The 15,049-nt window shown below is 36.3% G+C and overlaps 1 protein-coding gene across 2 annotated transcripts; it reads left to right on the top strand.

The window, feature by feature from the left end:
- The first annotated feature begins 576 nt into the window (after positions 1 to 576).
- LOC103039054 (cyclin-dependent kinase-like 4) lies at positions 577 to 14,593 on the top strand. Of its 2 annotated transcripts, none has more exons than XM_022677485.2 (12): positions 577 to 750; positions 3,154 to 3,325; positions 3,920 to 4,114; positions 4,477 to 4,655; positions 4,842 to 4,954; positions 5,793 to 5,932; positions 6,021 to 6,109; positions 10,495 to 10,705; positions 11,035 to 11,315; positions 12,224 to 12,317; positions 12,512 to 12,650; positions 12,986 to 14,593. In XM_022677485.2, the coding sequence occupies exons 2-12, from the start codon at positions 3,158 to 3,160 to the stop codon at positions 13,060 to 13,062; spliced, it is 1,686 nt and encodes a 561-aa protein (XP_022533206.2). In that variant the 5' UTR covers positions 577 to 750; positions 3,154 to 3,157; the 3' UTR covers positions 13,063 to 14,593. The 2 variants fall into 2 exon arrangements, with proteins under 2 accessions (XP_022533206.2, XP_022533209.2); XM_022677488.2 differs by having other exon boundaries at positions 578 to 750; positions 10,495 to 10,684.
- The last annotated feature ends 456 nt before the right edge of the window (positions 14,594 to 15,049 follow it).

Below are 15,049 nucleotides of genomic sequence, written 5' to 3'. Positions count from 1 at the left end.
TCAGATTACTGATGATAAAAAGCAGTGGTCTTATTTCCTCCTAAAAATATAATTCATGCCACAGAGGGTTAAACAACAAAATCAGGGAATTACTGAGATAGATTATTATAATAACTATGTTTTTTGTGTGATATTAGATTAGAGGATCCAAAGGTGGACCTGTTGATCAGTGTTTTGCTTATTTTTGCAAAGTTTTTTATCCATAAATCCATAGATTTATAAAATGAAACACTGATATTTGCATACTATTGTAAAGAAATTCAACTTTATATACATTCCCTTAAATAAATGAAATCTAAAAGTGATAAAAACCTTTTTTAAATTACTAGAAAATGACCTCACAAATTATGATTTTTTTATTGCCAGTTTGTCATTGTCTGTTTGTTTTCAATATTTGTTTTATGCATTAGTTATTTTTTATTTATTCTGTTAAATATCGTTTTGTTAATTATTTGTGTTAATGTTCTCTCATAACTTAGCACTGCATTACAATCTTTTAAGTAAATAAAAAAACAAGTTCGTGTATTCAGGTGGGCGGGGCTTCTGGTTGCCTGGCGACGGCGCACTCTTGTTTACAGATCAGTTGCTGTTGGAGACCCTGAGCTCGGTTTCACTCACCAAGCGCCGCGTGACTGTGGTGTTCCCGCCGCGGCGAGAGAGCGTCTGTTTTTCTCCAGTTTTTGGTTTGTTTGTGGATTTAATTCCGAACCTGTGAAGTTTGGACCTGTTTCTCGCGGAAAATGAGCTCCGGTGAGTGACATGAAGCCCCTCGAGCGCCTGTAAACACGCGTTTACCTGCTCAGGTAAAGCGGGACTGATTTAATTACACTAGTAGAGCCGAAAACAGCGCAGTCAGATAACCGAGCTAACGCTAAACGTTAGCTAACTAACTAAATAATCCACTTACTTACTAACTAATGAACTAACTAACTAACTCACTAATAAACTAACTAGGTATTAACAAACTAACTAAGTAACTAACAATCTAACTCACTAACTAATATACTAACAAACTAACTCACTCACTAACTAATATACTAGCAAACTAACTAACCAACCAACTAATTTACTAATTAACTAACCAAATACTAACTAACTAACAAAATCACTAATGAACTAACTCACAAACTAATATACTAACAACCTAACTGACCAACTTACTCACAAACTAACCAACTAACTCACTAACTAACTCATTAACTAACTAATTAACTCACTAACTAATGAACTAACAAACTAACTCACTAACTAATATACTAACAAACTAACTCACAAACTAACTCACAAACTAATATACTCACAAACTAACTAACTCATTAACTAACTCCTCCTCTCTCTTTCTTCTCAGTGTCATGGAATCCACTTACTTACTAACTAATGAACTAACTAACTAACTCACTAATAAACTAACTAGGTATTAACAAACTAACTAAGTAACTAACAATCTAACTCACTAACTAATATACTAACAAACTAACTCACTCACTAACTAATATACTAGCAAACTAACTAACCAACCAACTAATTTACTAATTAACTAACCAAATACTAACTAACTAACAAACTAACTAATGAACTAACTCACAAACTAATATACTAACAACCTAACTGACCAACTTACTCACAAACTAACCAACTAACTCACTAACTAACTAACTCATTAACTAACTAATTAACTCACTTACTAATGAACTAACAAACTAACTCACTAATTAACTAACTAGGTACCAACAAACTAACCAAGTAACTGACAAACTAACTAACTCACTCACTATCTAATATACTAACTAACTAACTAACTCAATCACTAACTAATATACTAACAAACTAACTAACCAACCAACTAACTCACTAATTAACTAACCAAATACTAACTAACTCACAAACTAATATACTAACGACCTAACTTACCAACTAACTGACAAACTAACCAACTAACTCACTAACTCACTAATATACTAACAAGCTAACTAACCAACTAACTAACTCACTAACTCATTAACTAACTAATTAACTCACTAACTAATGAACTAACAAACTAACTCACTAACTAATATACTAACCAACTAACTAACCAACTAACTCACTAACTAATATACTAACAAACTAACTAACCAACTAAGTCACTAACTAACTTATTAACTAACTAATTAACTCACTAACCAATTAACTAACCAACTAACTCACTAATATACTAACAATCTAACTAACAACTAACTCACTAATTAACCAACTAACTCACTAACTAACTCATTAACTAACTAATTAACTCACTAACTTATGAACTAACAAACTAACTCACTAATTAACTAACTAGGTACCAACAAACTAACCAAGTAACTGACAAACTAATATACTAATATACTCACTAACTAATATACTAACAAACTAACTAACTCAATCACTAACTAATATACTAACAAACTAACTAACCAACCAACTAACTCACTGATTAACTAACCAAATACTAACTAACTAACTCACAAACTAATATACTAACAACCTAACTTACCAACTACACTGACCAACTAACTCACTAACTAGCTCATTAATTCACTAACTAATGAACTAACAAACTAACTAACCAACTAATTACTTTACTAATTACCTAACTAAATACTAATGAACTAACAAGCAACTCCCTAACTAATGAACTATCTAACCAACTAACCTTCAATTAACAACTAAATACTAACTAATGAACTAACTAATGAACTAACACACTAACTCACTAACTAATATACTAACGAACTAACTTACCAACTAACTTATGCACTAACTTATATACTAACAAACTAACTAACTCACCAACTAATATACTAACAAACTAACTCACTCACTAACTAATATACTAACAAACCAACTAACCAACCAACTAACTCACTAATATACTAACCAATACTTACAAACTAACTAATAAACTAACTCACAAACTAATATACTAACAACCTAACTGACCAACTATCTCACAAACTAACCAACTAACTCACTAACTAACTCATTAACTAACTAATTAACTCACTAACTAATGAACTAACAAACTAACTCACTAACTAATATACTAACAAACTAACTCACAAACTAATATACTCACAAACTAACTAACTCACTAACTAACTCATTAACTAACTCCTCCTCTCTCTTTCTTCTCAGTGTCATGGAGAGGTATGAGTGTTTAGGGCTGGTGGGTGAGGGAAGTTACGGCACGGTCACAAAGTGTCGCCATCGGGAGAGCGGCAGGATCGTGGCTGTTAAGAAATTTCTGGAAAGTGAGGATGATAAGAGTGTGAAGAAGATCGCACTGAGGGAGATCAAACTGCTGAAGGTGGAGCAAAACTCGCATTTATCCCTGTTCACCTCCATTTGTATCTGTTTATCTCTATTCATCTCTCTTCATCTTCATTATCTCTGTTTATCTCTATTCATCTTTGCTCATTTTCATTATCTGTGGTCCTGGCCATTACCTCTGTTCAACTCTATACACCTCCATTTTCCTCCATTCAGCTCAGTTATTTCTGTTTAACTAATTACTAATTTATCTCTATTCACCTTTATTTATCTTTATTCAACTCCATTCGTCTCTATTATCACTGTTCATCACCATTCACCTCCATTCACTTCCAGTGTCTGTTTACCTCATGTTATCTCTATTTAGCTTCATTTATCTCAATTCACTTCTATTCATCTGTTCATCTGCTTATACATCATTGATTTTCATCGATACATCTCTATTGACCTCAATTCACTTCCATTTACCTCCATTCATCTCCCTTATCTCTGTTCATTGCCATTCACCTCCATTCACTTTCATTCATTTGTTTATCTTCATATACCTCCATTTTCCTCCATTGATTTCTATTCACTTCCATTTATCTCCATGTCAATAAGTTCTCCGGATATTGTGTGTGTGTGCGTGCAGCAATTGAGGCATGAGAACCTTGTGAATCTGCTGGAGGTGTGGAAGAAGAAGCGGCGCTGGTATCTGGTGTTTGAGTTTGTGGAGCGGACGGTTCTGGACGAGCTTGAGCAGTTCCCTAATGGCCTGGATCCGAACCGCATCCGCAAATATCTGTACCAGATCCTCCGTGCCATCAGCTTCTGCCATCAGCACAACGTGAGTCCAGTCAATTTCAGGCCTTACAATGGCTGTAGGTGTTGAGATAGAAAGTTTTTATTACCTTCACCTGTCTTTTATTACCCCAACCCTAACTGTAACCCAGAACTGTGTTTCACCAGATAGTTCTATACATTTATATATATATATATATTTTTTTTTTATACGTGTTGTTACACATGACAATGTATATCCAGTTAAAGTGAAACTGTTCAACTATGGTGTGTATTTCAGTCAGTATTACCACAAACCACACAATCAGGTTTATTTGCAATTACTCAAAATAATCTCTAAGAAGAAATGATCTGTGACAGGGCTAATGTTTAAGCTGTATCCAATTAATCTCTCTGTCTTTTTCTCAGATCATCCACAGGGATATAAAGCCAGAGAACGTTCTGGTGTCCCAGCAGGGAGTGGTAAAGCTGTGTGATTTCGGATTTGCTCGTACCATGGCGGCTCCAGGGGAGGTTTATACAGATTACGTCGCCACACGCTGGTACAGAGCACCAGAGCTACTGGTCGGAGACTCTAAGTATGACAAGTGAGTCCCCGCCAACCACAGTCTCAGCCAACCAAAGTCTCAGCCAATCACAGACTCGAGCAGTCACATAGATTTATATCAAGCTACTGGGCCACTAGATATAGATACTTCTGTATATATCTGGATTGTAATGTAAAATATGAAAATACACTACGTGTTTGTGTTTTTTGTGTGTGTGTATGGCAGAGCAGTAGATGTTTGGGCTACAGGGTGTTTGTTCGTTGAGATGTTGACCGGTGTTCCATTGTTTCCTGGGGACTCTGACATAGATCAGCTCTACCACATTATCAGGTGCCTCGGTAAGCATAACACACATACACTGGTGAGGAACCCTGAGAACCTGCTAGAAGTTCACAGAAGGTCTAATGGTTTATAGCAAGGGTTCTTAACCTGGGGCTAGTGAGATGGGTGCTAATTAAGGGTGTTATATCCCAATATTATTCAGTTGTCCTTTCACTAAATCAGACCATCTCCTTTGAAGTTTTACTCAACTTTTTGATTCAATGTTATATGCGCATTGTGGGTTTGCACTTCCAGGTTTGCATAGAGTTAAGTTAAAGTTAACTAGAAGCAGGAATGCAGAAAAAAAACTCTAAATTTCTGTGCAAATCATGATTTCCTGCACTTACATATCTGAAGAAAAAAAGAATACTTAGCCACATGTGGAACATCTTTGTGTCTCGATGTAGGCCCAGGCATCATATTAAGTGAGGAAACATTTACAATTATTACTTCTGTATTTTCAGAAAGTAATAATTTGAAGGTGTTACACAGTGTCAAAGGTTAGGAACCCCTGAAGTTTGGTTTACGATTCAAAACTACAACTCTGTAACTTTAGTAGATTGTTATTCAGTATCTGCAGTATCACTGCTAGTATATTTCGAGAATTAAGTTCTGCTGTAAACTTAAAGGGTTGAATTTGTAAAACTAAACAGAAATTGTCCAATCAGGATTGTTCTCTCAGTGGTATCTGGGCAGATACAGTTAAACCTGCTATTCCATTGGTTGGGACTTCACTAGTAGAACTGAGGGCCATCAAATTAACCAACAATACAATTAGGAATTAAAAAGCTCACATTCTGATCTGAGTGTGTTTCTTATTTAGTTGTTACAAATAAAGTGCTGATGTCTCTGCAGGTAGCCTGACCCCACGCCAGCAAGAGATTTTCTACAGGAATCCGCTGTTCTCCGGAGTCCGTCTGCCGGAACCCCCAGACAGAGAACCACTAAACACACGCTTCCCTCAACTCACTGGAGCCACTGCTGACCTCACACAGGTACACACAAGCACATCCACACACTAGCACACACTTATCCTCTGGTGGACTGTCCCTCTAACGTGTGTAACTGTTGTTCTTCTATCAGAAATGTCTGCAGATGGATCCGGAGAAAAGAGCCCAGAGTTCTCAGCTCCTCCACCACGACTTCTTTACCAGAGATGGCTTCCACCTCCGGTGAGCACATTCAGCTTTAGTTAATTCAGCTTTAGTTTAATTGTGCAGCTTAAGCACTAAGTATCACAAAGGCTGCAACACAAGCACAGACATGGACTTGTGAACTTACAGTGGTCTTCTGAGTTTATATTTTACATTGATGATGGTAAAATGGCAAAACAATTAAATAAATCCAAATCCAAATATTTTTTATCTGTTCAAAACCATCTATTCCTCTATTCCTATTTCAGATCTGCAACAAATGCAATACAAAAAAATAGAGACAGGGACAATAGAGACAATTTTGGACTAAAAGAAACAGAAATAATTGTTATTTCAAACAGGTGATCCCAACAGATAATAGTAATCACAACTTGTTTCATATTATGTTATATCCACAAGTATCTGAGTAGCAAAGATGTTCAGAAAATCTCCAGTTGGTAACAAATGTGTGAGAAAATGTTTAAAACTGATTTATAAAAACTGAATACTGTGTAAACTGCACATTTGCACACTATGGAATTTGTACACCCCCCCCCCCTATAGTGTATCACAAATAAAAAAAACAGGGATCAGGAAAAAAATCAGTGCAAGCCAGCTTCATTTAAGGCTTCAGTCTGTCTTTCGTATCATAAGTATGGGAAAAGTAGGCCTTGCGTCGCTCCTACTTAATCATTGGTGTTTTTTTTTGGTGTTTACGTGAAATAAACCAATCAGCGGGTCATTTGCCACTCCCTTTAGGAGCCAGGGGTGCTCTGACTGTGGCGGATTAGTATTTTAACGGCGCAGCTCTTCTGTGCTTCTCAGCAGCGGAAACTGACCTTTATGTTCACGCTGTGAAGGTGTGTGAGCAGGTCATTCATGGGAACAGCAATGTTATTTTGTGTTGTATTCTGTTTATTGTTGATGTAAATGTTGGGTTTGTGCACAGCTGCGTGTCCGTGTGTGTGTGTAACAAGTGTGTGTGTGTAACAATGCTGAGTGTGCACAGTGCACCTGCATTGCCAAGATATCAATAAATGTCCATTGCAAAGTATATCTTTTATTTTATTACGGGTGCAAGGCGTGAAAATAGACTGTTCACTGTATAAGATGGCAATGAGCATTGCTACGTTCTGCATGGGGTGTAAGATAGGTCCCATGATCTCTGATCCCTCAGACATCACTGCATTAAGAATGTTTATTTAGCAATAGCTGATAGAACTTCATGGACAGGGGATTACTATAGTAAACCTTTGTCAAGAAGTATAATACCTAATAAAACCTATAAGCCTGATATTAATAATGTCCAGAAGTGGCATTAAGGCATCAGGGATGGACCATTACACAGTGGAAGTGGTCAGATGAATCAGTATTGGATGCTATGTGCTCCAGATCAAGACAAAAATGCCTATTCAAACTGTTATTGTTATATAGACCTTAGAGCAACATACAGTATGTTGCCTTCAAGGTGACATATTTTCCAGGAAAGATCATGCATTTTTTAACAAGACAGTACAAACCACATGCTGTACACATGACAAAAGCATGGCTACAGAACTAGCCTGACTGCAGATCTGACCTGCTATTAATAGATTTTAAGACGTGTTTGCAGGAAGAATGGGACAAAATAACACAAACCAGTTGATATCATCCCCTGGTGTCCTTGGTGGCAGAACCTTATTTGTGTTTCTTTAGTGAGTAACCTTTTTGGAAAGTATTGCAGGCCTGAAAAGCAGGACTGCATGTGTTTTAACAAATAAAAATAAATTGACCAGATTTAACATGAATACTGTAGAACAGAGCCCCCACTCTGTTACATTATACCTCGACACACACTCTCTGACACACCCTCAAATCCTTTTTAATGTAAGGCGTGTATTCACATGAATCATGCATAGGAACATTGTAATAAACCAGTGGTGTGTCTTCACAGCAGGGTGTGTCACTAATGACCCTGATCTCCCCTGACTGGGATTAGAACCATATTTACCATCCAGCACTCTCCACATGTCTGAGTTAAAACACCAAATAGCAATTTTAAAAATGGTGGTTAAAAATTCAGTTATTTGTTCTAATACACTGTGCTATATTCTCAAATAGCACTCTGTCAGTGTGTAGCCTAAGGCTTTCACATTACCAGGCTGAAGTGACTCAAATCTGATTTAGTGCTCAATGTGGCTCAGATCTGATTTTTTTCATGGTTGTGTGAACGTGCCAAATCCAATATTTTTTTAATCAGATTTGAGCCACTTTAATATGTGGTCCTAAATCGGATATGTATCCGATCCATGGACATGCGACATGAATGTGAACGGTCCAATCGGAATTTATGCATCTTTTTTTTCACGCTTGCGCTACGTGTTTCTCTCTCGTACCCACACTTCTCTTGGTGCAGCTGTGCAGCTGTAGCTGCAAAAACAGCAAAAGCAAACCACCTGGCCTTTTTTCTCCTCCTTGACCTGAGCATGTACTTCAGACCAGCTGTTTGCTCTCCCCTTCAGCAAAATATGCTCCACATATGAGCTGGTCACGCATCCGTTTCACCTTTATAAAGTCATCTCTTTATAGAGTCATCTCTCAAATATGACGTTTTTAGTTGGTGGTGAAGAAGGTGATGTTCATACAATGTGTGCATGTGAGGCGTTGCAGGGACAGATTCAATCACATTACACGCAGATACAGATCACTTACATTTGAGAATGCGAACCATCAGGATAGCCTAATACGATCTGAGCAAAAAAACTGATTTGAGCAGTGTGGCTTGTAATGTGAACGTAGTGTAAAAGGCTGCATTTAATCTTCTCCGGCACTTCAGCACACCACAACGATTCATATTCCTTTTCAATCCATCTGCCATTAATTGTTCATTCCATCAGATGCAGCTGCACAATACATGTTAAGCCTAGGACGTGAAGTCCATGGAATGCTGTACAGTGAAAAGTTAAGCTGAGACTAACTTAAGTATCTGGACAGCTCTATGCACCTGTCCAATCAGAAAAGATCAGCTAGTATATGCATGATAAGTGCCCACAACGCAATAATTATAATAAATAATAAGTATTTGTTTCATATTCAAATATTACAGTGGAGTGTGCTGGTTATCCCCACACAGACCAGCAGCATTGTATTAATTATATGTACACTGCCGGTCAAAAGTTTTAGAACACCTCTATTTTTTAGTTGTCCTGTAGCAGTGCTGTATGGCCAAATCAAGCTGATTTTTTAATTTTCTCATCTTAGAAATGACTTTCTTACTGCACTTCAGCTGTCAGACCTCTAAGTCGTCTCTTAAGCTGAGCTAAAGGTGTGGCCAGCCAGACCAGACTTTTCCTGTACCAGTTTTCTCCAGTCTTTTGATGGTGTAAAAGACAGTACTCTCTGCTCTCTGGTTTTATCTGTAATTTCTCTAAAGTTAAGACTTCTACTTTTAATAGATACAAAGTTCTCTGTGTTCTCTCTAGTTATTATGATAAAAATGTGAATGCACTGAGTTGTGTAAAGGCGGCTTTATTTCCATTGCTACTTTCCAGCTGTTAATTAATTAATAACACTTCCTTTTTTAAACAATAGATTATATTTTAGTTTTTTTTTTTTATTTTACAATATATATATATATATATATATATATATATATATATATATATATATATATATATATGTATTTATATATTTTTTTACAATACTAAAATTACTTTTCACATTTTTGTATTAATTTGTTTTCAAGGCCCTGGCAGTTTACTGCAAAATTTCATGTACACTGGATTTTGTACCATTGCCGCTACTGTCTGGACCTGAATAGCTTCAAAAAACAAAAGGGAAATATATGGGGGTGTTCTAAAACTTTTGACCGATAGTGTATGTCTGTAGGATATGTTTTGGATTATTTGAAAATAAATGCATTTGTTTATTATGAATTGACTTATCGTGATTTCAGAGAACACCTTTATTAATGTCCACATGTTTAACACCAGTTTCAGAGGAGTGTGTGTTTATATCTGTTGCCACACTTCGATGGTGGGAATGCCTATGTAAATGCATTTTTTTGTGACATAAAAAAACATTTATTTGAAACAGGCTGCTTTTGCAGCTTAGCTTCATTACATAGTATAATAGACATAGTACATAGACTCTGTTTAAACTGAGTGTGGAAAGGTATGTTTTGAAATTTGAACAGGTTTTATATATGATATCACAAGCAAGGAGCGTTTTACATGATACGAGCCTATAAATATTTCAGCGTGTGTTTGAAAGGTGTGTTTTATTCATGCTGCGCAGAAACTGTGAACTGTTACATGAAATAGGTTTAGTAACCCATCTAATTAAACCGCATTCATTATTGATTAGCCTGTTAGCTAACATCAAGGCAACAATGAGCTCTTTCACTGGAGACGGTGTGTGACCTTTCGCATGTGTGTTTTGTCCAGGTTCCACCTCGGCTCAGCTTCTAAGGCACCAAAGAACCTGAAGGAAAACCCCAGAGTGTTTAAAAGCACAAAGAGAGAGAAGGAGGACGTGGTAAAGAGAGAGAGGGACGAGCCAATGAAGAGAGTCAGTGATGACATTGCACAAAGAGAGAAACTGGACACGGAGGAGAAGAATGGAGTGGTGCTAAAGGTCAGAGAGATCACTGTCAAGGTCATTATTCAGACTTATACTCTAGGTTTAGGGTTGAATGATGAGGTTAAAAACTACTTTGCTCTTCTAATATTCTGTTATTCTGTATTCTACTAAAAGGACAAAATCATGAGCTTTATGTATATAATTAAAGTTTAACTACACAGCACTTTAGCCCTACCCACTCCGCCTACAGCAGATTAGCCCTGCTCATTCAGCCTACAGCAGTTTAGCCCCACCCATAAATATAGTGGTATATAAAATAATATTTTATGGTTGTTGTTTAATATAATACCTTGGTTTGGTTTTGAGGTTTCCCTCAGCTGTGTTCTCCTGCTGTTCTTTTGCAGGATGCTGGACTTAATGACCCAAACAACAGACCACCCAGAGTTGGACCTGAGGGAGGAGAGATCACACACACCTCTATCGGGAATAAACACAAGCTGGAAGATACACAAACTCTTTCTGAGAACTCAACAACAGCATCCAGACCTCCTGAACCGATCCCTAAAAACTGTCCCGCTCCTGCCCCTGCTCCCGTGATACCCCCTCTTCCCCACAGCCCCCTGACCATCATTACTAATGCAGCCAGCATGACCACGGGACCCTCACTGACAACCATCACCCTCAGGTAATAACAAATGTATGACAAAAAAATTGTATGTAATTTAACCATTTAGGCTGTATTCACTCAATATGCATTATATGTTTTTTTTCTTAGTTTATAGTTTAAAGCTGTATTTAGTGTATAAGAAATTGTGTATTAAAACATTTACTTAGTGATGTAAAAAGATAATTTTAGTTCTGTTTTCTGGTTTCCTTGTACAATAAAATTCTTTCATTGCTTCTCACTAAGTATGCCATATAAAGAAATACAATATACAAAAAGGCACGAAATAATAACTAACTAAATATATAGATATATACATTTAATTGGTGTTACATTTACATCAAGATTGCAGTACATACATGACAGTAACATAACACATACACAGTAATATATTATATGGATATCATTTAAAAACAAGAACATGATTATCTATAGCAATGAGATGCGACAAAAATTCAGTATATTCAAGCATTGTTACAGTAAAGTGAACATGTGCTACAGAGAAATGCCAGTGGCATGTAAACATGTAGACAGTAAAGTGCAGAGATTATTTTTTGAGATTGGTTCAAGAGTCAGTGATGGCAGTGGGGAAAAATAAGTCCTTTAACCTGGTGGTCTAGCATTTCACACTTCTGTACCTTCGGCCTAAAGGACAGTGAACAGTCCATGCTGTGAGTTAACATTAACATTAGCTAGCTCTGCTAGTTGAAAATAGCTTACATTTTCTGACTCTTATAACTATAATGATATCTTGAGTCTTCTAAAAAATGGCTAGACTAGACACTGTGGCATCAAGTGTACCGAAACTGCAGCTACTCACAGTTCAGATCTTTGATACTGTAAAATATGTCTTATTATCTGATGTTATTCTGGGTATGTGTTTAAGGATTAAGATCTTTCATAATACTTTTTCTTGTGTTTGTTTAAAGGTCTGTAGAGAAGTCCAAGAAAAACGTGAATATGTTCAATAGATTCTCACAGCAGTCTCTGTCCAATCACCTCTCAGGAGCTCCTACAGCACAGGTGAGCTCCCTACCTGCCTGTCCACACCTTTGTAATAATCAATAATTAAATGGAAATGGAATTAAATACAGTGCAGATAAATATAAAGCTTTAGGCTGCTGCTATAGAGGAGAATGTGTGATTATTGGGATCATGCTAACAGATGGGATTTACAATTCCTTAAGTGTATGGATGTTATTCTCACCACCCTCCAGGTGGGGCCAGAACGCAGTGTGGGGCCAGAGAGATCATTTCAGTTCAAAGGGAATGCAGCGGGGAATGCTGGGAGGAGAAAAGGAGAAATACGCTTTCCTGAACTACGCAACACACTCCTGCCAGAACGCAAAGCAGATGGTAAACAAGAGTGTGATTTTTTTGCTCTTTATCAACGAGCAAGTCTGTATTAAATACATGTTAGATTTATGAATAAAACTTATAGGGACATAGGTTTATGCCAGTTTATGCCATCCACCTCGAACTATTTGCTCACTTTCAAAAAATCAATACATCACAGTTTACAAGAGTTTTAATTAAGATTTTTCCAATTGCTTTCACTGCTGGAGTGGTTATTCACCTGAATATACTGGACCTATGTATAATGACTTTTTAGCATTCATAGTAGTGGCTGTACAAAATCAAACACAATTTTATATTGTATTTTATTGTTTTCTGTTTTTGTGTTCTCACAGGAAAACACAGCAAAAAGAAAGACACCAGAATACCCTCCATCACTACAGGAGAGCTACATCTGGATAGAAACATATAATACACCAATAACACACACACACACACATGCATTTTTCACTCATAAACTCATCATCAGATTATCATTAAATTTGATGCACTAAACTCGGACTGCTCATTATCATTGGTGATTTTCATAAGAGAGCGCTTAAACAATGGTTAAAAAAATTACCTCTCTGTCTGTTTGTACATCTTTTTACAAATTTCCAGCAGGATCTGGATAAGCCGATTACAAGTGCTACATTGATATTATTGTAATTATTTATTATTTATTATTTATACTTTAATAGCCAAATGCATATAATAACATATTGATCATGCTAACTACTGCATACTCATTTCCAATTATTATTAGCATCATTAGCATTTCTGGATGTCCGTAGTTTTTAATCTTTGTTGGACAACCTGCTTTTAATGTCACAAAATCTAGTTTAAAAGAGGACTCGTCTGTTTGCAGTTACAGGGTCCTATTTTAGTATTCTATAGGCGATCTGTCACCTGTGCACTATACAGTTTAATTTAGGGTGGGTCAGTCTGTTATTGCTATCGTAAAAACGGGAAGAGCATGCCTTGCATGGCCTGAAACGCACAAAAGGCATGTACTAATTTTCTTAATTAGTCATAAAAGTGTTTTGGGTGTAACGTGAAATAAACCAGTCAGCGTGCCTTTTGCTATTCTATTTAAGAAACAGGTGCACTCTGACTTTGGCAGATTACTATTTCAACGGCGCAGAGCTTCTGCATTTCACACTGTTAAGGTGCGCCTTCATGTAATTTATGGAAACAGCAATGTAATTTATTCTGTATTCTGTTTATTATTGATGTTAAAGTTGGGTTTGTGGCAGTGTGGTCACTGTAAGAAACCTATTTTTTTCTCATTTCTCAGATGTGGGACCAATTAAAGATGTATCATACAGCAGTTAATGTAAGAAGTGTAGTTTTACAGGAAAACTAGTTCTGGCTCTGCTACTATTGAAGTTTTGACCAGCCTTTTTATGCATCTTATGCACTTATTTGATGCTTATTTTTATTGGGTGAAAAAACACAAGTAAAATAGTCAGCATCACTTAGCATACAGTGGTTACTTCAGAACTCACTTAAGAAATGGCCCTGCACTTAAAAAAATCTGGCCTGTTTAATGTTTTGCAATTATTCATATCTTTGTTGTCCAATGAAAAACAAGTATCTCAAAATCAGCAACTTATCAGGAGAGATAAAACTTCTAAACTTTCAACAGAAGTCAATGTAAAAATAGTAAAAAAAATTTAATAGGTAATTTTTAAGTACTTCTATTGGTAGGTTTATAAGAAATTTTAGCACTGTTAAAATTATGTAGTAAACTAAAAATCACCAAAAATTTCATTGGACAGCGACAATATACATCAGTAAATTTACATTTTGAAGGAATATCTTTGTATGTCTCTGAAGGAGTTAAAGGATGTTTCACAGTCAGGGGGATTGCCCATTCTGCAGCTCACTATAAGCTTTTAAAACTGCACTGTTAGCCAAATCTGTTCAGCATTAATCACACTCAATAAAAGACTTCAGACTTTCTTTTTTTATTTGCATTTTATGTCATATCATCACACTGAAGCTCCAAACAACAGATACCAAAACTCCACCACCACCACATACACACATACACCAGCATCACAATAACACACTGTTAGATCCTGCTGTTCCTCTTTAGTTTTATATGTGGCATAGCAACAGCTTTGCCTGCATGTGGTGCTAAGTATAAAACCACAATAAACAGAATAAATTCCTACTAATTTTTATCTACATTTTTGAAAAAATATTTTTGTATGTGCATACTGAGTTTGTCCTGCTGTTAAACCTTTATTTTATTTTATTTTATTTAGCATGTTTTATCTGTTAGTGTGTGGTGTGTGTCCATGTAGTGTGTATTGCACTTTAAACAAACTCCACAGACACTATAAACTGTCTAAGACCACTTTAAATGCCTAAATGTCTAAATACTGTCTAAACCACATTACTCGCAGTACAAC

This window comes from Astyanax mexicanus, chromosome 13, assembly GCF_023375975.1.
Source record: "Astyanax mexicanus isolate ESR-SI-001 chromosome 13, AstMex3_surface, whole genome shotgun sequence".
NCBI lineage: Eukaryota > Metazoa > Chordata > Actinopteri > Characiformes > Acestrorhamphidae > Astyanax > Astyanax mexicanus.
This window is presented reverse-complemented; position numbering and strand designations above follow the sequence as displayed.

Coding starts and splice junctions, on each gene's coding strand:
- LOC103039054 (XM_022677485.2), top strand. CDS start 3,158: ATGGAGAGGTATGAGTGTTTAGGGCTGGTGGGTGAGGGAAGTTACGGC. Junction 4,115..4,476: donor GCTTCTGCCATCAGCACAAC/GTGAGTCCAGTC, acceptor TCTTTTTCTCAG/ATCATCCACAGGGATATAAA. Junction 11,316..12,223: donor CTGACAACCATCACCCTCAG/GTAATAACAAAT, acceptor GTTTGTTTAAAG/GTCTGTAGAGAAGTCCAAGA.